This window comes from Phytophthora infestans, genomic scaffold (assembly GCF_000142945.1).
Source record: "Phytophthora infestans T30-4 supercont1.4 genomic scaffold, whole genome shotgun sequence".
NCBI classification, from domain to species: Eukaryota; Oomycota; class Peronosporomycetes; order Peronosporales; family Peronosporaceae; genus Phytophthora; species Phytophthora infestans.
Genome location: NW_003303755.1, coordinates 192,627 through 213,934, shown reverse-complemented (window position 1 = coordinate 213,934; position 21,308 = coordinate 192,627). Strand labels below are relative to the sequence as shown.

Sequence of the window (21,308 nt, the reverse complement as noted above, 5' to 3'; positions counted from 1 at the left end):
ATCTCCTGTAAAAATATTTAAGTTATAGTCACGGACAGCAAGAGGACTCTTGCGTAGCAAATTGAAACCGATCAGTACATAATATACAGCTAGTGTCGTCCAACTCGATGTCGCCTCTCCTTCATTAAATCAAAAGCCAGGGAGCGACAAGCTCATGGTCTCAACCATTCAGACCGTGCACTCTCGTCGTGTATTTTTTTTCAGTTTTTCTGTCTTACAGCTCGTCCTCGTCGTCGTCCACACCAGCGTAAAACTTCTCGAGCGCCTGGTCAACCGAGTCGACGAGCGGTGTCGGTTGGCGCAATGCCTGAGCGTGGTCCAATAGCGTGACCAGGTGAACCTTCTGCTTCCACTGCATGAGCGTCTCTTCCAGCTCCATATTGGCCTTGGTGATGAGCATATCCACCACTCGAGGGTCCTTGACGTCCGCGTGCTGGCGGAATAGCGCCTGAACGGCCAGTCGCGCCTCGGCCGGCTCCATCGGGATATCATACAGCGTCAGCACACGCGGAACCTGTTTGGTAATGTAGCGGTACAGCGTCACGGCCGGACTGGCCTTAGACGCCGCCGCTGCCTTCTCCGCCGCGACACGCAGAGCCATGATGGTTCAAGTTCCAATTGTGATAAAGGAAGGGGCTTGCAACGATTGCAGCCACACGCAGACCCCCGGAAGGCTTTTACAAGTTATTTGTAGTGATTTGCATAATTTGAGAAGAATTAGCAAAACTGGCCAAGGACCTGTTATATATGATCTCTTCTGCATTTTGATACAATCTAGTAAAAAGAGACTGATAAACTTGTGATATCGTGTACCTAAGAGACGCAAGCGTATCCATGTGGCGAAAGCTGGTAGGTAGGCACTGCCAACATACATGCAGTCGCCAGAAAGTGTGATTGAAACAGAGAGCATGCGCTTCGACGACGCAGACAGGGCTGTGGATACCACTGGAACCTTTCCAGTGGAATGAGCCCCTGCCAGCTCCATTGGAGCACGTAGCCTTGGAGCCTCCAAGGCTACGTGCTATCAAAAAGAGAGTACAGTACCGGTACCACGAATGAAAAAGTATCCTCGCGCATGTGTTCGTTCCCCCGCAAGTTGCGGGGGAACGAACACTTTGGGGCTCTCACTTGCCGTCTGCACTGCGAAAAACTCCAGACCACGCTGCCAAGTAACTATTAAAAGTGCCAGCACTGTTGGCAAGGTATCACGGTTTTGCTGCGTAGCTGTTTGCTCTAAGATAAAGGTTGACAAAAGAGCTTACAAAATGGACAGACGCCGTTGAAATTGTCCGATGTTTGTCTGCGCGCTGGCACAGCAATAAAGTACGGGTAGTGACCTATTGCTACACAGCCACACTGCTCTATTGTACTGCAGCTCGACTCGACCTTGGCCAGCTCAAAGATGGTCGAAGGTGACTGTCAATGACAGTCTGTCATGCAGTGCATGACATGCGCAGGGCATGCGAGATGGTGCTTGTATGCAAGACCGAGCATAGTTTCGTGGTGCTTAGTGTAACTTGCAACTTTCAGCGACACTACACTCGGTCTGTTGCACTGTAAGCGTGCGTCGAGTATATCCTCGCCCGGCAAACGGCCAGGACTTTTAAAAGAGGACTGTTCCATAGTCATAGAAATAAGTATCCTAGCCTTGGGTTCTTAGATGCTCATTATGAGGAAAAAGAGGAATTAACCACACCGGTAATCCAGTCGAAGAGATACGGTACTCGATCGCATAACCCAAATAATTATTAAGCTCGGTGCGAACTTAAAGCACCTATTATCCCGGCCAAAAAGGCTTGGACAAAAATGGTAATATATTTTATCTTAAATTAGAGGAATGTAACTCCGCAACCGTAGAGCCGATTTCGTTGTGTGTCCCCTTAATAGATAGCTTGGTGTCTATTTATTCTCGTAAGAACTTCACAGCATCTAATAATGTTCACTACTTTTCAAATGGTCGCCGGTAAGAAATTGACTGCTGCTGAGAAGTACTTGGTTGTGAAGTCCTCCGCCAAAAGAAGGCCTCTGCACCGCATCTATGGAAAGGAGGAGTTCGTTATCATGTCAAAGAGTGTTTAGGCTTTGCTACGGGCACCATTTCAGCTATATGGGCGCACTGGGAGCAGCACCACGACAAGAATTTCACCTCGGTAGGCTGTACTTCATATCATTTCAGTTATTATTGATATTTATCATTTCAGTGGTCGACAAATTAATTATGACAGATGGAAGGTCCAAAACCATCTGGGAGGCCTCCAGAAATACGAGACAAAATATCTGCAGCAAGGTGATGAATGCGAAATTGCATCGGAACCAGAGGGCAGCAACGAGGACACGGAAGAGGATGACGCCGTCGATGACAATGAAGCTGTAGCCGATTAGGAATATGAACGGGTGACCCGTTGTATGTTCTTTACACTCTAGATATTCTTTTGACGGGTTCTTTTTAACAAGTTTATAATTTTCTAACAATCGTCAAATTGCGGTAATATTTGGAATTTATCCATCCGGTTCTGAAAATCCCCACCTGTTATCCCGGCTCTGCCAATGAATATGCATGCATGTTAGTACGTGCCAAGCCCACAATTGCAAACAATTCTGCAAGATATAGAGCCTTTTTTAAACGGCCGATTGGGAGATCAATGGTTGCAGATACGCAAAAATAGACCTCAAAATCGGAATCTACGCCCGATTTTACCCCTTATATCTAACTATCGTTATGGGTTTTGTGAAGGGAAGGGTTACCTTTTTTGGACCAAAGTTTGTCCAAGGTTTGGTGGCCGGGATAATAGGTGCTTTCTAAAAAAACGAAATAGCTGTTAAGTTTGCATACCAAACGGATCGCACCAGTCCTGGTGCTTTCTCTAATACTACAGTAGTAATGTACTTGTACTGGATGTTGTAAGTTAATCTTAGCTGAGACCAAGTCACTCCTCTCCAGCAAAAAAAGCGCCCCACCGAGCTATTAATAACAGAGAAAGACGGGGTCAGCCAATCGTTGACCGTGGTCGTGACTTCGCAAAGCGGGGTGACAAGGATACTGGTACTACCGGTACTAAAAGTACTGTATCCGGACAGCAGCTTCAATGTACTTCGAGCACCGGCCTTCAGTCCAGAAAAAAACAACAGCAACTCTGTCTACCTCGACGCCAACCACGGAGGTAGCATGTAGCTGCAGCCATATCAAACGCACGCGAGTTTTCGCGGTGCACTTATCCGCTGGTGTTACTGTAGCAGTGCTGCATCACTGCCGGCGGCAGTCTGCCGCACTGCAGCAACTGGTTCAGAGACAGGCGTGGACGCGGATCCCGGAATTTCGCCACCAAAATGAAACGCCAAGCGGAATAGCCGTCGATACATTTCACCATGAGTAACTAGCGTTAGCTCACACTAAGATAACAGCTTCGAGGCCGAGCACTCACACGGCGATGACCGAGTCGCCATCCACCTACAGCTTCAAGTTGGCTACCCACGCGTCTCCTGCCGCGGCGGGAATTGCCAACTACAGCTGGCCACTTGTCGCCGTCACGCGTTGTTGCTCGGAGCGCTGCAGATGGGAGCGAAGTCTGTAATAACTGATGCTTTCGTAACTAAATTAACCTCTTTAATATACCTGACGTTTCCACTTTACTCATTAAGTAATGCAACTTTTAATTCAATACCCTCCGTATTTCTAAGTATGATCTTAAATTCAGTTTGATCAATTATGACAGTATTCAACACTGGAGTGCAAATCGACAGTAGCACTCCGACGGTCACGGACTCGCTCCCTCTCTGCCAGTCCGGTTTCCTCTATTTCGCTGTCTCTGTGTCGATGTTTCGCAGGAACAACAGCTCAACGGGCGGCAAGAATGTCGGCGCGTCCTCCGGCGGCTCTGGCGGGTCGCGCGCCTTCGCCGAGCAGGTAGCGCGTCAATACGAAGTGCCGCGCGCCATGACCAAGGAGCGCGTTAAGGAGCTGGCGGCTATCGGCGAACGCCGTGCCAACCAGCTCATCCGCTGGATCACGGACGACGACCAGGGAGTAGCCGGCTCTGTTGCTGCCAATGCCGTGCTGCGCCAGCAAAAGGAGAACTTCACGGTCTACGAGATGCACGATACGCAGGACGAACTGCTGGTAATGAAGGGCGTCGTCCGTCTGCAAAACACCACGTGTGACGAGGTCCTCGCTCTACTCTCGGGTCGTACTGCTACCGAGGTCGACGCCTTCCTCCAGGACCTTTTGGGCGCCCAATACGCGGCCGGACAGGCTCTGCACTACACGGAGGTAAGCGCGGACGCTGGCAACGCACCCGAACCGGCACCCGAGCCAAACACGCCGGCCACGCCTCAAACCCCACGCGGATCCATGCCCACGTCGTCGTCTCTCATGGTCCAGTGGCTGGCGCTCAACGACGTACACCCACAGGCTCCGCTCCGAGAGTTCTTCTTCATGCGCTTTAACCAGTCTTTTAGCAACGGCAATGGAGGCAACAACCCGCTCGGAGGCGGCGCTTCGTACGGCGTGTCGATCATGGAGTCGCTCGAGCTGCCCCGATGCGGACCGATCTTCTCACAGACCCACATGCAACGCCAGCCGCTGCACAAGTGCGGCTTCGTTGTGGAGGCGTCCGAGGACAAGAGCTCGGTAACCACGCGAGTGTCGTTCTTCATCTCGGCCCCGTACCGTGCGCCGTCGCTAGAACAGGACCGCGCGTGGTTGCTGCGTCTTGCAGGGTGCGTGCGTCTTGTGCCCAGTGCTATCGTAAACCGCCGTATCCGTCGCAACCAGCTGCGTGATCGCCGGAGCTGGCACTTCCGCGATACGTGCTCCGTGTGCGGCGGCAACTTCTCCATGTTCACGCGTCGCGCGCACCACTGCCGTATCTGCGGTGCTGCGGTGTGCTCTAAGTGCTCTGCCATCCGCAAGGACACCCAGCGCTCCAAGTTTTCAGGTAGCACACGCGTGTGCATGGCATGCTTGAACGGCGATCAGAACGGAGCTCACGGAGCTACGAGCACGTACGAAAGTCGCAGTGGAGCTACTAGGTCGAGTGCCAGTGATGGAGCGACGTCGAGTCGTGGTAGTGACGGCGAGTGCTTCGGCAGTTCAGCGCACGTGACGCTCGAGGAAGCTCTTGCTGGCTTCACGATCGAGCCGACGCTGGCTGCAAACCTGCCTCAGAGTCCTAGCAACACGTCGAGTAGCGGGATCAGCCAGGGCGGAGAGGATGACGGCGACGTGTACGCCAACACGCCATTCGATTACGAATTGACGTTTACGAAGGGCAACCCGTGGCCGGATGCTCCGCTGACTTCGACAGAGAAGGAGCGTGTTCAGGTCATTCAGAGACTGAACCTGTCGCAGGATTTCGCCAACACCGTTCTCCGCGACTTGTTGGACTTGGCGCGTACGACCGTCAACTGTCCTGTGGCCGCTCTGTCTGTTGTGACGAAGTCGACCAGTTTGTTCGTGACTACTATTGGTCTTGTGGGTGACCAGGTGCCGCGTGATATTGGCGTAGATGCTCATGCTATTATGTCGCACGAGCCGCTGGTGGTGCTGGACTGTCGTAAGGATATCCGCTTTGCCAAGAATCCCGTCGCGCTGTCGATGCACGTGCAATTCTTTTTGGGTGTCCCCATTTACATGAAAGACACGGGCGTTGTGGTGGGCGCTATCTGTATCGCCGACACGAAGGCGCGCAAGAAAGTCAAGGGATCGGATCTGCGCGCGCTGCAGCTCATCGCTACGCGAATTATCGAGAAGATGGATGCGCAGAACAACGAGATGACCGAGAAGATTACGGAGGGAGTGCGGCTGTTGTAAGTTGCTAAATAGCTGGCCATTCCCCAAACAAAACGTTGTCTGATGCACAGTGCATCGATCTCGTTTTACATAGAACTCAGAAGTGCGGTTAATAGTCCATGTCTTGTTTCCAAAAGCTAGCATCATTCAACTACATACTGCTTCTCGTACTCAACACGTGCACAAGATTCATATCGCCATTCTACATGTACTGACCGCTGTTATTAGTAGCGCCGTTTGGCCTTCTTCTTCTTGCTCTTGGGAGCAAGTCGCCGCAGTCGGCGTTTCCTTCCAACATCATAATCCGATTCATCAGTGAGCTCTTCTTCCTCATCCTCGTCATCTTCGTCTTCTTCGCTTTCTGAAGAGCTGCTGGACCAGCTATCTTCGTCGTCCTCGGAGGCAGCGGCAGGTTTCTGACGAGCACGCTGTTTGCCAGGTGGCTTCGAGCTGGATGTCTTGTCCGTTGACCGTGCTGCTTTCTTGGTGGATGGATTCTTAAGTCCTTGGAGATTCACCTCCGCCGCGTCCAGCAGGAACTTAACGCAGTACTTCTGTAAATCCTCCACCAGTCCACCGATGAAGGAGTCCCAGCCATTGTACGTGATTGCATTCGAGAAAGCCAGTTCGACGTGAGCCTGTTAGAACAAAGCAAAGAGGGGTCAGTACGTTGCAGATAACATCGCATGTACTTGCTGCTACTCACGAAGTAGTCGCGGAAGCTCCTGTACCTGCACAGCTTGTCGTTTATCGTGCCAAAGTCCATTGGGCGAGGAATGATCTCCGAATACCGTGGGGCGACGTCATCCGTCACAGGTGTAGCAAAGATGTCCGACTCGTCGGCTTCCGTGAGAGCCTCGTGAAAAACCATGAGGACAGATCTCAAATCTTCCTTCCACGCACGCTCAATAAGTTCGCGATTTTTGATCGAGTATTTGTTCATGAGCGCTGAATACGTCAAGAGTTCTTGATCGGGATTTCTACGCTGTCGCTTTCGTGCAGAGCCTGCCCCAGTCGCTGACGGGGTCGTTACTACTCGAGGTGAGCGACGCGTACGAGGCGACAGAAGTTGCGGCTGTGGAGCCTCTCGTTTACGAAGCTGTCTGGGACTGTTGAACACAGCAGCATCCCCTTTATTACTAGGCGTAAGAACTTGACACACCGCGTCTGCAGTTGTTTCAGCTTGCTCTTCCACGACGTGATCCACCTTTTCTTCCGCTGCAACAGTATTCTCATTGCTACGTGTCCGACGACGAGATCTCCTAAGTGGCGAAGCCTCCTGTACATCATCAGTGGGAGCAGGACGAGCCACGGCAGGAGCAGCTTCAATCTGACTAGCTACAGGCGCAGCAGCGTTACTACTGCCATTCTCGGGTGCCGAGGTCAACAATTCAATTTCCAGCAGCGCCAACTGCGTTTCTTCCGGGTCTTCACTGAAATTCGTCAAGAAGTCGTCGGGAGGATACGAGAAGCTCATAGTGGCTTGCTCTCCATCAGCTTCTCGACGATTAGCATCACGCAAGAGATGCGGGAAGTGTCGTTGTGCTTGCGTCAAGACAGCTGAGACCAGGTTCCGCGAGTTTTGAGAGATCGCGCTGGACGGAATGTTGTAAGTCTCGCAGTTAATGCTCAATAACTTGACATCGGCTAAGAATGCCTCCACTTGGCGGTAATAGCCGAGCCGCAGCCTCTGTTGGATCTTTGTCAAATCTATCGAGTTGGCAATCGAAATCGGGTAGTCCATGAACGTTTCCTCGTCCACTGGATACATAAAGTCCCGGGAGATTGAGAGCGTCAATACCTGGTCCATTTCCTGTAAGAGCGCCTCACACTTTTCACCGATAATATATCGCGAGAAGAAAAGCCGCGTCGAACGTCGACGAAGAGAAAGCAGACGTTTCTCACGTTGCTCCTCTGCTGATGCTGCCTCGATCTCCCATGGACACACAGCGAAAGTCTCGTCGTCTGGAGCATCCCAGTTAATCTTGACGCACTCCCACGGCGTAATTTCCCCCAAGCTACTTGTTGCCAATGGTTCCCGAAGGATGCTCTGAACCGTTCCATACGACATCTTCGCTTCTTCTTCCAGACCATGATCATTAAGCTGCACAAATGGCATCTGAACACGATCTCCGACACGCCAACTGCCACAAACACCACTCTCGTAGATGTGATCAAGCACAAGGAAGTTCGCAACGTCGTTCGAGTGGTACAGGATCTTGAAATTGAAGCGTGTGGACGGCTCACTTGCTGCAGGAGTCAGCTGCTCATCAACGCTCGTGAATTCTGCAAATGGGGACGACTCCGGATTGAATAGATCCACAGTATCCGAAGCCACATCTTCCTTCGTCTCCTCTTCTTGTTTCTGCTCCTCGTTATCCCCGGTGGGACGTACAGCAGATGTTGGCACAGCAAGCACAGCGAGCGATAGTTCACACTTGATTGTACTGCATCTCACGTGCTCTTCCGCAGTGGGAAAAACATATTTTACATCCACGACACGACACTTAACAGCATAGAACCTCGACAGCCGCTCATAATATCTCGGATGCGGCATTCCTCCGAAGCGTAGATATCCAGGATGTCCTTCCGGTAGGTACACCACATAGTCACCAACTTGCGGAACATACTGATGGATTGACCGCAGACTGACCAGTTGCAACCATTCGCGGTGGAATTTAAGACCAAAGCGCTTGGAAGCAGGCTCGGTGATCGCTCCTCCGTCTTCTGCAGTGCTTTGGCGGGCTTCCTCGTGTCGATTTCGTTGCGCAGGTCGCGATTGGTGATCTGGACAGAAGAAATGCATCTGATCCACCGACCAGCCCAAGTTAATCGCACACTTCCAGTGATATGAGTTACGACACGCACTGATTGTACAGCCAATTGTTGCTCCACGTTTAGTGCACGCAACGCAGTTTAAGGAGCGCCCGCGACGGATCTCTCTGGTCACGTTATACCAGTTCCCATCACGATTGAAACACAGCGGAGATGCAATCGCACATTGATCGTGCACAAAAACCCTCTGAACTCCAAAAATCAACGGATGGGTGCCCAGACCGTCTCCAGGTAGTTTAAGCATCCCGTCGTCATCTCCAACGCCACAAAAAGCACACGGGATCAGCGCCTCGTCAGTGTTTTCGGCTGGAATTGGTGCTGCTCCAAGCTGAGCTCGTTTCGCTTCAAGCATTTGAGTGTACGTCATGCTTTGATCGAATCGATCGAGCTGATTGTCGCCCATGATGATGCCATCATTCGACTCCACCACGACTTCACCACGGTCGTTACGATTACGAGCTTCCCTCTCACCCCCAGCATCACTTCGCTGATCCCCAGGAGTATCCCCACCTTCCTCTTCTGCGTCGCTATCCAAAACCAGTCTCGACCGTCTGGCCGCATTTCTTCGGGTCCGCAATTGACGAGGCGTGTCTTCTTGCTCTCCTTCACTGTCGGACTGTAATCTCCGGCCTCCTCGGGCTGGCGTGCTACGAAGTCGTCTCCGTCTAGAGTTGGCTGGAGATATCACAGTCTCCTCATTATCGCTAAGCAGATCATCTTCGTCCAGATCAAGTTCGTCCTCGTCTTCATCTTCTTCGTCCTCTTCGTCCTCAGCAGCATGACGCGGTGTTGGGACCTGAAAGTCTTCGTCGCTTCGATCGTCCTCACTGGAAATTTCAATCTCGAGCACTGAAGTGTCTCGCTCTTCTGCAGGTCTTTGACGTCGCCGCCGGGGGTCTGCGTGTCTCCTGGATCCAGAACTCCGACGCCGCAGCTCTGATATCATCACTGGGGCGCCACTTAGTCTGTAAGAAGCTCTAGCTAGCGCCATAGCGTCAGCAGCATAGCTTGCATGTCCCTGCGAAGACTTCTTGTCCTCATTCTTCACAATTGCAAGAGGGAACGACTGGATATCTTCCTCACTTTCAGGCAAGTGACGCACTCCACACTGGATTTCTGATTCTTTGCTCTGCTGGATCCGCAGTCGTCGATTTTCCGCGTACTCCTTCGGAGTGAGCAATTGGTTGGGCAACCGATGCGGTGGCTGGTGTGGATACTGAACCAAAGAGGCATCCATCAGGGGACCAGAGTCCATCAAACTCGGTAATTCTTGAGTCTCCCGGTCGCGCACGTTGTAGTGACTATCGGTGACTAGCATGACATAATCATGCAAGAAGTATTGCTGCACTGGAGTCGTCGCGTACTGCTCCCCTGATCCTGTACCAAAGATAAGCAGCCGACCGATTTGATCCGTGAAGCAAAAGCCACTGCCATCCGGTGTAAAGCCACCATCGAGGTTGGAAAGAGGCTTTGAATCCGACGACAAATTCGTGAACGACTTGAGCATTCGACCCGACGAGATATCCCACAAGAACACCCGGCCATCATACCCTGCTGTAACCACGATACGCCAATCGGTCGGGTGTGTGCTCAGCGCAAACGCTGCATTCACGTGCCCGTTCTTCTTCTCCTTGTCGATCGCACCTAGCGTCATTAACAGCTTGCCGCTTTCCGGATCCCACACTCGTATCCTTTGTTCCCAGGTTAAATCTGCGGACTCGGAGTTAAGTTTGACGCTGTGAAGAGTGATGAGTCGCTTGTCGTCATGCGTCCATGCCACCATATCCACAACCGGAGTGGGCTTCTTCCGACCGCGGACTCCGTACATAGCAGAGATGTCGTCGTACTCTGCTGACGACTCGTTCGCCAATAGAACAGTGCCGAACAAGCTCTTGTACTTGCGCTTCCACTTCCAAATCCGCGCCGCGCTGTCCTTGATGGACGCAGTTACAATCCGGTCACCCCGATGGTTGTATGCAATGCTCGACACTGGGCCTTTATGCCCCTTCAGCAATGCAATGGGCTCAATGCTAGGCACATCGTCGTCAGACAGAGACAAAGACGGAAGATCGTTCTGCACCTGTGGAGGCTGTGTTGGTCGTGGTGCCGCCTCGCGCTGCAACTCCTCCGCAACTGTAGGCAAAGGCACATCGGCACCATTCTGAAGTTGATTTGGTACTTGCGGTGGCAGTGGAAGCAGCAACGGTGCTTGAAGTTGTAGTGGCGGTTGATCAGGAATCAGAGGCTGTAGTAGTGGTTGACCAAGAGCTGGAAGCTGCGCTAGGGGTAGCAATGGTGGTTGGCCAGAACCTAGAGGCTGTGTTGGTGGCACCACAGCTCGGAAAGGCTGACCCATGGCAGGTGCGGCCACGTCATTAGTCTGACTAACGGGTTGCTGTCCCAGAGGGGTTTGAAAGCTTCCAGGTGCTGGATTATAGAACTGAGCCACAGGAGCAGGGATGAGGGGGATCGTCACGGGAGGAAGTTGAGGTCCATCACCGCCTGGTTGCTGCTCCGGCAATCTCGCTTCCTGCGGTTCATCTGTTGGTTGATATCGTGGCACAACGGCAGGCGCATCGGGAGCTGAAGCCATCGATAAATCCCACACACGCGCAGTTCCATCGTGACCCCCAGAGGCCACAAAATCTCCACATCGACTAAACGTGACGCAGTGCACTTTGCACGACCGCACTCCCTCTCGACGAGCGTGTTTCATGGCGTAAATGGGATGCAAACTCAACATGTAGGCATTCAGCGCATACAATCTCCGAGCAGTCTCGATTTTTGTTTCCGGCTGCTCCACGAGCGGGATCTCCGGCACTTTGTAACAGAAACAACGTCCGTCGTCCGAGGCTGTGACGATAATATTCTTCTTCGGGTGGAAGCGTACTGCATTCACGACACTAGAATGCCCCACGAGGACTGCGACTGGAGCGCCCGTACTAATTTCCCACACTCGAACAGTTTTATCATCGGACGACGAGGCTAGCAGCGTATTTGAGTGATTTACCGCCAGATCCGTGATATTCCCGACGTGTCCTCGCAGCGTAAACAGTAAATCCCCCGTCCGTAGCGACCAGATCTTCACTAACCTGCAGCGTTTTCAAGTAACGAATCAGTCGCTCGCATCAATACTTTCCATCGGATAGTAACAAGATTCCCTACCTATCATCAGATCCAGTAATGACCACTTTGCCCAGCTTATCGTACGCTAGACAGTACGCCTGGATCTGTAAGTGTCCGCTGAGTGTTTTCAGCCGCCGGATCCTGCTGTACACGTACGCAGGAGGAAGCTGAGTGTCATGCCGCCAGCTGATCTCTCTGCGTCGTAGCAGCGAAGCCTGATTGCGTCCTGTGCGCACCGTAGTCTGAAACAATCCCGACAGTTTGGCACGCTGCATCAACGTTTCAACCTGTTTCTCCAGTTCTGCTCGCTCCTGGCGCAACTGGAAAAGCTGCTTCAACGCTCGCACATCTGCAGCCAGCGTCGTCACTTTATCCGTCTCTGAGTCCGTCTTCACGTCTCCTGTCATCATCAATTGCAACTCCGGGGGCAGCTCCTCCACTCCATTCGCTGTCATGTACTTGTGATACCTCTCGTACTTCCTAATCACCTTCTCCACAACCCTCAGTGTCTTCAGTACAGCTCGCACCTTCAATAGCTGATTGACAATGTCTTTAGCGAGTTTCTTCCGCTCTTCAACCGACAACTGGAGCTGCGTCTTCACTCTCGATCGGAGTAATAAACTGCAGTTCTCCTTAATTGGCGCGTCCTTGACTTTATCGTCCACCTCCTTTTTCCCATTAAGTCTCGGAAAAGACGCCGATGCGCCCTGTAGCAGCTGCACCAAGTGACCAGACGAGATGTCGCGATGCCGCAGTCGGTAGTCCTCATACGTGGCCGCTCGTGGCTTTCCTGTCCAGTCCACGCCGCTCTTGAGTAGCTGGTGTTCAGACAATTCCTGGATCAACACGTCAGCGGCCTTGTGGCATGCTGAGCGGCGCTTAAGGAAGTCCGCGATGAGGAAGTAAACCTCGCTCTCGTCCACTAGTGGCGGTGCGCGCTCCTGTTCACTATCTGCCGGATCCCCACTCTTGTGTTCTTCTAATGACTGTTCAGCAGCAGGACCAGCAGTCTCCGACACTTGAGGAGCAGCGATGGCTGGAAGCTCCTCTCGAGCGCTGGGGGCATCGTTGCCCAGCCAAATGGCAGCAAGCGTGTCGTCGTCTGCAGCTGCGAAATGCGCGTCTGCGTTGCGCTCCGGGCTATGTGGTACTGGGTCGTCCGCCATGCCGTGCGCAGTAACTAGGGGGTACACAGCCGTCCAGCAAGCCCGCGTAGCTCACAATAACCTTCAGGGTCGTCCCGCGCTTTTTGCTAGTTAGACTCTTCAGTAACCCGGAAAGGGGTACATTCGTACTTAAAAGTGTAAGGGATACACTATATGACGAGTGTAGCCACTTCTGCGATGCTACGTGTTCAAGGTCATCATGAGGAAGACGTCGAGGACTTGGAGAGACAGCAGTTCGCTAGTGAGCAGGAGCAGGAGCCGGAGGCCGACACATCACTGCGTCAGACAGATGAGGAATTTCTATGGATGCTGCTGCTGGCAGCAGTGTCTGAGTGCGTAACCACGTGCTTCATGCCGGATTACACTTTGCGTTCTTGGGGACTGAACTTAGGAGGCACTGCGTTAAACTGGATCGGACCTTTCCTGGATGGCTTGACTTACGGATATGAAGAACGAATCAAAGGTGCAGACGTATCACTGGCTTGTGTGCAGTTCCGGTCGGCATTTTTAGGGTACGAGACGGAGGCAGAAGATTAAGAGAGACGTTGCTGATTGCGTTGTGCTGGCTACAGGGTTTTTACGTCTTATTCGTTCATGGCCGACCACGCCGGAGACTTGAGTGGCAGTAGCTTTGCTGCGGGGCCAGTCTACGTTTGCGCTTCGATTCTGGGAGGCTGCGGCTGTTTTTACTTGGGCAAACAAGCGGTTGCTGTGATGTGGACAAACCCGATAACTGTTAGGGTGAGTCAGGCGGTGAACAGGATGGAGAACAAACCGTCCTTAGTGACCATTTCAGTGGCTTTTGTGGGAGTTACAACGCTGATAGCAGCGCTAGGACCGCATGGATTTGTGCGGTACGTGCGGAGAAATTATGTGCTGGTGGCTAATGGAGGTCTGACTGTTGCTACCGTGAAAAATACAGCGACCCAAACGACCCGCAGTTTATTGGACCACTGCAAGTAGCGGATGGGGAGGAGTTGGTACTTGGTATCTTGATGTCATGCAGTGCAGTGCTGCTGTCGAACTACGTCTGCGCATTTTTCCCGCTGGAGCCGCCACAACTTCGCTATGCTGCATCGTCTAATGGCGGACCGTTTATCGATTGGGGTTGTCTTTGTTGTAATTTTTTAGCTAGTGTTCTAGCAGGGTCGGCATATCAGTTGAGTCGAATATCACCCACGGAGTTGACGAACAATCTCCTCACACTGAAGTTTGTAAGCTCGTTTTGCGGATCGCTATCAGTTTTCTCTGGTGCAGTTAGTATTGTCTCGGTAAGTAAAGTCGATATAGTGAAACTCACACGCTTCTGGCTGACACTCGTGAATTTTGTTTACAGCGGCTTTGGCTGGCTGGTAATCGATATTCAGCTCTGTGGAACCTAGCTTTACAGCTACTTGTCGGGCTCCTCGTTATGCCATATCTGTACAAGCACGATGCCATTTAACCATAGAGATTGCTACAATATTGGTGTAATGCACGACCATTTGCAGCTGAACTCTGGTGGAGTCTAATGTGTTGGTTTTGGTGAGCAGAAAAAAATGATTTTTATGGGGAACGACATGCACGGAAAACATTAAGTGACTGGGTACTATACTACCCAGTGGGTAGCACATGCTGACGGGTGAAACAATTGATACAGTACCGGGAAAGGTATGTCATTCATTTGCCGTGCACACGAAGTTGACGAATAGCGTTTATTCATGCTAATGATGTAATTGACGACGATACCTTTCGCTGCTTGATTGGGGGACGACTTGTGACGGGCGGTGCATACCCGATCCATCACCATGATACACGTGAGCCAGGCCGAAAGGGTCCGATTAGCGAATTGCTTTATCGGCAACTACAGTCCCGGTGAAATTATGGTAATTGATTGCTGCGGAGCGAGCGCGGCAACCAGCTCTCTGCTACGGTAGTAGATTCGAGCGCCATCTTGATCAAGGTTAAATTTCATTCCAAGTTTTACCTTGCTGGTCGAACACAAGAGCCAAGCTTTGACCCCTAAGACTGTCATGGCTCCGGCGCCAACCAAGAACGTATACGACCTGGAGCGCTTGTCGGCAGTGAGTGTGAGCATCAACAAGGACCCTGGCCAAGATGGATACACGAGTGCCAAAACTCCCGATGGTAACACTGTAGAGCTCGAAGGTGGCGCACTGCGTCCGGGAGGCATGCCAGTGTTAACTAACAAAGACACTATCGGCCTACTATTCCAGTACGCTGCTGTCGGAGTTGTGTACGGTATGCTTCCCGAGACGATCTACCCGTTCATGCAGGAGTACCTCAATTGCAGTGGCGCGCAAGTTGCTGCTGCCAAAGAGCTCGTGGTGCTTCCCTGGAGTTTCAAGGTGTTTTTCGGCATCATTTCCGATTGTTTCCCCATCTACGGGTACCGCCGTCGTCCGTACATGCTCATCGGGTGGACGGTGTGCATTATCATGCGTCTGGTCATGGCTATCATACCAATTGGCAAGCCGTACTACACCGTCGCTTCCGACCGTGATATCGACACTGCGGATTATACCCCTGACATCGAGGCGCGCATTAACTATGATGCCCCTAGTGAAGGTGCTAAGTACGTGATCATCATGTTCTTCGCCGCAGTAGGGTACGTCTTCTCGGATGTCTGCTCAGATAGTATAGTGTGCGAACTGGCTCAACGGGAACCCATTGCCTTGCGAGGGAAAACTCAATCAGCCATTTACGCAGTGCGTTATGTCGTCGTGATCCTCGGTGAACTACTTGTAGGGTTCTGCTTTAATGGAGAGGAATACGGTGGAGACTTCGATTTCTCTCTGAGTTTCCCCCAACTCATGATCATCATGACGGTGTTAACTGTACCGGCACTCCCTATCACGTGGTTCTTCATCAAAGAAGAGAAAAGGGAACGCGCTGACTTCCGCAAGTACATCAACGAGTTCTGGGATTTGTTGTGCACGCGTGTTGTCTACCAAATCATCGCGTACCATTTCTTTGCCGGCATTTTCTCGAGTATTTCATACACGGCAAGCTCGCCCGTGCAGTCGTACATGGTGGATGTGACGCCCATTAACAGCACGCTGAACGATGTTCTCGGTCACGTGTGCTTCTTGATCGGCATTATGGTAACTTCCAAGTACGGACTCCACTGGAACTGGCGAGGAATGATCGTTTGGACGGGGCTTGTCGTTATCATAGTCGACTGCGCTGTTGCTCTTATCACCGTTTGGGATGTGTTTCGCAGCCAGTGGTTCTGGCTTGGCCCTCCGATTGCAGTACAGATCCCCAGCGGTGTAGCTTGGATCATCGCACTGTTCGTGACGGTCGAGATTGCGGGTGTGGGCAATGAAGGCGCGGTGTATGGTCTTGTGACGACGGTAGGCAACTTGGCATCTCCCTTTGCAACAACGCTTACTCTTCTCATCGATGGGCCGTTCAACATCACCAACACACGCGTACTAGCCGACGACCACTCTGTCCGTATGGACATCACGTACACGATCATCATCTCGTACGTCATGACCATATTCTCGTGGGTCTTCTTATTCCTATTGCCCAAACAGAAGGAGGACACGCAAGAACTCGCACGCACAGGCGGGTCCAAGGTGGCTTGACCACCGCCTACCTATCGTTCTCACTAGTCTGGTCCGTTACCGTCAATACACTTCGTGTCTGGCGGCACCGGATGCTAATAATGGAGCGATGGTGTTTGGTCCATCGGTGCCACACCAATTTCTAAAGAGATCACCTCTTTCCACAAATGAGTACGTTTATGTATCCACATCATATTCTATTCTGTCACATATGAATTAGTACAGGCTTCGCGCTGACTGGCGCGAATTCTTTCACTCATACATTCTCCCCATCAGTCTCAAGTCAAGTAGTAATTCCTAACAGTCATGTCAGGCACGCGTGTTTACGTCGGCAACCTGCCCATGGATATCCGCACGCGCGAGGTGGAGGACATTTTCTACAAATACGGGCGCATCCGCGACATTGACGTCAAGTTCCCATCTCGCCCCCCGGCCTTCGCTTTCGTGGACTTCGAGGACGCTCGGGACGCCGAGGACGCTATCCGAGGCCGTGACGGCTACGACTACGACGGCGCGCGACTACGTGTCGAGGCTGCAAACGGTGGCCGCCGCGAGTCGGCCCGTGATTCTGCGCGCGGGTCGGCCCGCTACCCGCGCAACATCCGCGGCAATGGTGAGTTTACCGTGGAAGTATCGAACCTGCCCCCACGGGTGTCGTGGCAGGACCTCAAGGACTTTATGCGCAAAGCCGGTGATGTGACCTTCACGGAAGTAGACGGACGCGGAGGCGGCGTCGTCGAGTACAGCAACAAGCGCGACATGAAGTACGCGGTGGAGAAGCTGGACGACACGGAATTCCGCGGCCGCAGTGAGAACTCGTACGTGCGTGTGCGCCAGACAGGAGGACGTGACCGCAGCAAAAGCCGCAGCCGCAGTAGATCGCGCAGCAGATCGCGTAGTCAAAGCGCGCGTCGCTCCAGTAAGAAACGCAGCCGTAGTCGCAGCGAGGACGCAGAGGGCGAGAAGAAGGCCAAGCGCAGCGCATCGGCGGACAAGGAACCCGAGAAGGAGAAGGAGGGAGATGACTTGAAGCAGGAAGACGGTAAGGACAAGAACGTGGCTAGTGCTAGTGAGAAGAATAACGACGAGCAGAACGCGGAGATGGAAGAACTCAAGGAGGAGCTCAAGACGGAACGGGAGCCTAAAAAGGAAGAGGAGCCAGCTGCTGAACCGGAGAAGGAAGCACCTAAGGAGGAGTAGAGCGGCGCAGCGGACGAGGAACGGACGGAAAGCTAAGCGACGCCGACACAGTTTGAGAACACAACCGAACGGACTCGAGGGACGAGTATTCACCGCGGGACAGCCTTGGACTTGCCTAGGGCGTGTGCGTGTGTGAGTCTGGTTGCTGCTGCCATAGTCGGTGTTCTCTTACCGTGTGCCTTGTGTGCCCCCTGTTCTTGTTTGTTTCACATCGCCCGAGACCATGTGCATTGTGAGTTTGATTTTTCAACATTGTTCGACTGGCTGATGGACGACCTGGATTTCGGTTCGGAGCGTTGGCGATCTCGACTGCGCGCGCGTTGCAGGACACCTCAGCGGACAGCGTAGCAAAGGACGACGGCGGCTGCGGATTGGATGGAGTCTTGGAGAAGGAGGTAGTGATAGAGCTTGGTGCTCCCTTAGCCGGTTGAGCGATACGTAAGAGAATCAAACTGTTTTTGCAGCTTATAAAGTGCTATACAAGTTTCTTTAATCGTATCCAAGCACAATGGGGAGCTGGATTGGTGACTTCGTGCGTGCCACGTCCTCGAGACCCTCGCCGTTGTACGACAAAGACGGCAGAATCTCGCAGATGGCGTCCGATGTGTTGTCCACGAAGGTCGCTCCTGCTTTCAGCAGCCAGCGCTTGCATTGCTCTGATATGAGTTGGCGTGCAGTGTCGGGCGAGTCCGAGACGCTCCCAGGCGCGTTCTTGACAGGAGCGAACTCATCTTCACGAGCCACACCCAGCACCTTCATGCTGTTGGACAGTGGGAAGACGTCGAAGATGAAAGTCTCCAGCTTGATGCCCGTGTTGCTCGTTGGAGTGACCGTTGCTGTGCCTTCGTCATTCACGTACGGAATCTTCTTCTTGGCCACGTGGTACACAGCATCGTTCTGGTTGCAGCAGCGCTGAAGGAAGTCGAGACGGAAGAAATGGTTGCAAATGTTGGCGGCACCGAAGCTGAGCTTGCCTGTCGTAGGGTCCACCTGCTCTGATGCAGCACGGTCAAGCTCTGAATATTCCACCACGCAGTAAGCTCCATTGCGCTTGGCCACGACACCCACACTCTCATTGGGGCGAGTCTTCCACACCACTTTGTTCGCGCAGTCGGCGTCCTGATCAATGCAGTAGCCGATAAACACCGGATCGGCAACTTTGCAAAGCACATTATCCACCGAAAATACGTGCAGATACTGCACGTTGCGTGCGCTCAGAAGATCAAGCATCCCACTTCGCTTTAAAGCTGGGTAGATACCACCGTTGCCGTCGGAAGCATTTGCCAGCTGACTCGCTGTCTCGAGAATAAATTTGCCGTCGTTTGTGAAGCACGGTAGTGTACCCTGACAGAAGAAGCGAAGCTGATCCTGTGAGAGACCAAAGTACTTGTTGTCACGGAAGAAGGATACTGTGGTGGCGTGATTCATCTTGCTGGTCATGATAAGCAACGGAATCACAGGGGACTCGCTCAGGTTGAAGCGAGTCTGTGCCAGCGCCTGTACTTTGCGAACTCGCAGCGCGAAAATCTCAAAGAGGGACTTCCCAGACGGAAGACAGATATCATACATGCCCTTGGGACCGGCGAAGCCGAGACGCGTACCTTGCCCCCCACTGAGCACCAAAGCGCCAGCCATGCCTTTTGAAACAGCCTCGAGACCCAGATCGAGCCATTTCTCCTTCAACTCTGGCGCAGTCTCACTCAACTGGTGCACCACTCCTTCTTCTAGCGGTGTTACCTCGTCAGCTGCTGCATCTGCCACGCTGTTAGCCTTGGTAGATCGATTGAATAGGGCCGCAACCTGGTGGGGGTCATAATGCTGGAGATTTTCGACCAGTTCATTTGCATCCTGCGCGGTGACTTTGCCGGCGTCGACAAACCGGAAGACATGGCCCTGACCTGCTTCTTCATACGTCTTTCGAAGCGAAGCTGGGATGGAGCCAGCGTTTGCAGTCAAGTTGGTGCTCTCCATCTCGCGAGGAAGTCCTGGTAGTACTATGGTGGATCCGGGCGGCTTGGCACTTTCTAGAACGTTTAGACTAATAGGAATGGCGTTATCGCAACCATAAATACAACACCACGACACGAATTTTGGCAACTTTAGAGCGAAACGCAACCACAACGGGGCATGCACTCGGTATTATATTTTAATTTACCCAAGACCACGTGGCCTTCGTCGATAGGTTTGTCTAAATTTAGAGGTTCTAGACTGATGTGAGCCACATGTACATTATGTGGGACACAAGTATTCGCACACTTTGGGACTTCTCGATTTGCTGGAAGACGCTATGTGTAACGGGGTACGTAGCACTAAGTGTACCCTGGTTACATGAAGTGTGACACTTCACACTTCAGGAGTATGACATGTCATACTCCGGGATATTTGGTACAAGGTACCAAGGTCATTCAAAACCAACCATTGGTTAAATGACATTGCATTTCTATAGGTAACTGATAGTTTGTATTAACCACAAACTTAACCTACCTATAAATATACTCAGTTTACAATCTACCTTATTTAGGTCACTTCGCTCTCTTTAATTAAAGAGGGGACCTGTGAACTGCCGTTCACTGAGAGTTTGTATACTCTCGGAAGATAACTTCCTCTAGCGCAAGGTGCTGTGTGACCCCGTCACACTTGGTAGCACTTGTAGTCAATCCACGCCATCGCGGGTAGACTACCTGAACCTCCGAAGTTCGTTGCCATGGATAGGAACGACTTCTCCCATATGAACGACTCTCAGTTCGAGTCGGTTCGGAAGATGGCAGGCATCTTCGGGATGGAGGCCCTGCAGAGCCTGGTGGTATCAACACCGGCTGAGCAGCTCGAGCGCGTCAATGCATTCGACGCGTACGAGCAGGGCCTCATCGCGCATGTGCGGGAGAACCTGCAGGCTCCGGCGGCGGAAGCAAACCCGCCTCACCCGAAGCCAATACGGCTGAAGGTAAAGCCGTATGAAGGGAAGGAAGGCGAGAACCTTCACTTCTGGGTCCGAGAAGTAGAGCTCGCGATGGACGCGGCTCTGATCTCGACCGAGCAACTGCGTGTTGCTTTTGCACTCTCCAACCTTAGCGGTCGTGCTAAGAGTTGGGTGTACACTCGGGAAGCGACATCCCCTGGATGTTGCACATCCTGGGCTCAGCTGTGCGAACAGCTCCGAGCCGCGTTCCTCCCGGCGAACTACGAGTACCGCCAGCGTTCGCGCTTCCTCGCGTGTAAACAAGGAAGACGCGAACTGCACGAGTATGTGCAAGAGATACGGGAGCTCACGGCGTCCCTAGTGGGAAACCCACTCAATGAACACATCAAGATGACTGTGTTCATGGACGGCCTTCGAGTGGGCCCCGCACGCACTCAGCTGTTCCGGGTGCAGGCAAGAACCCTTGAAGAGGCGATTCAAGTGGCTCTTCAAGAAGAATACAGCCATCGCCAGGCGCGTACGCCGGCCTCAGCGTGGCCTGGGAGTTCCTTGTCGGCTCCCGGTCGAACAAGCCCCAACGGACCAGTTCCCATGGAACTCGGGTTCGCCGAACAGCGTGACATCCGCTGCTTCGGCTGTGGGAGATGGCCACTTCAGCGCGACTGTCCCGCGAAAGACTCCGTAGAACGGTCCTTCCCCAA

At 52.6% G+C, this 21,308-nt stretch overlaps 7 protein-coding genes across 7 annotated transcripts; 4 read left to right on the top strand and 3 right to left on the bottom strand.

The window, feature by feature from the left end:
- Positions 1 to 119: 119 nt before the first annotated feature.
- On the bottom strand, positions 120 to 638 carry PITG_03033 (uncharacterized protein; the record flags this gene model as incomplete). The annotated part of the gene is made up of 1 exon (XM_002906091.1): positions 120 to 638. One exon carries the CDS (start codon positions 599 to 601, stop codon positions 215 to 217), a length of 387 nt encoding a protein of 128 aa, XP_002906137.1.
- A 3,068-nt stretch (positions 639 to 3,706) lies between these two features.
- PITG_03032 (uncharacterized protein) lies at positions 3,707 to 5,809 on the top strand (the record flags this gene model as incomplete). Its single annotated transcript, XM_002906090.1, has 1 exon — positions 3,707 to 5,809. One exon carries the CDS (start codon positions 3,707 to 3,709, stop codon positions 5,807 to 5,809), a length of 2,103 nt encoding a protein of 700 aa, XP_002906136.1.
- Positions 5,810 to 6,012: 203 nt separating this feature from the next.
- On the bottom strand, positions 6,013 to 12,159 carry PITG_03031 (uncharacterized protein; the record flags this gene model as incomplete). The annotated part of the gene is made up of 6 exons (XM_002906089.1): positions 6,013 to 6,204; positions 6,307 to 6,426; positions 6,495 to 10,831; positions 10,886 to 10,940; positions 11,013 to 11,715; positions 11,789 to 12,159. The coding sequence occupies 6 exons, from the start codon at positions 12,157 to 12,159 to the stop codon at positions 6,013 to 6,015; spliced, it is 5,778 nt and encodes a 1,925-aa protein (XP_002906135.1).
- A 1,062-nt stretch (positions 12,160 to 13,221) lies between these two features.
- PITG_03030 (uncharacterized protein) lies at positions 13,222 to 14,359 on the top strand (the record flags this gene model as incomplete). Its single annotated transcript, XM_002906088.1, has 6 exons — positions 13,222 to 13,427; positions 13,488 to 13,620; positions 13,662 to 13,668; positions 13,742 to 13,769; positions 13,838 to 14,186; positions 14,252 to 14,359. 6 exons carry the CDS (start codon positions 13,222 to 13,224, stop codon positions 14,357 to 14,359), a joined length of 831 nt encoding a protein of 276 aa, XP_002906134.1.
- Positions 14,360 to 14,927: 568 nt separating this feature from the next.
- Positions 14,928 to 16,586, top strand: PITG_03029 (uncharacterized protein; the record flags this gene model as incomplete). Its single annotated transcript, XM_002906087.1, has 1 exon — positions 14,928 to 16,586. One exon carries the CDS (start codon positions 14,928 to 14,930, stop codon positions 16,506 to 16,508), a length of 1,581 nt encoding a protein of 526 aa, XP_002906133.1.
- Positions 16,587 to 16,759: 173 nt separating this feature from the next.
- On the top strand, positions 16,760 to 17,687 carry PITG_03028 (pre-mRNA-splicing factor SF2; the record flags this gene model as incomplete). The annotated part of the gene is made up of 1 exon (XM_002906086.1): positions 16,760 to 17,687. The coding sequence occupies one exon, from the start codon at positions 16,794 to 16,796 to the stop codon at positions 17,685 to 17,687; it is 894 nt and encodes a 297-aa protein (XP_002906132.1).
- Positions 17,688 to 18,176: 489 nt separating this feature from the next.
- Positions 18,177 to 19,680, bottom strand: PITG_03027 (UDP-N-acetylhexosamine pyrophosphorylase, putative; the record flags this gene model as incomplete). The annotated part of the gene is made up of 1 exon (XM_002906085.1): positions 18,177 to 19,680. One exon carries the CDS (start codon positions 19,656 to 19,658, stop codon positions 18,177 to 18,179), a length of 1,482 nt encoding a protein of 493 aa, XP_002906131.1.
- Between the last annotated feature and the right edge of the window lie 1,628 nt (positions 19,681 to 21,308).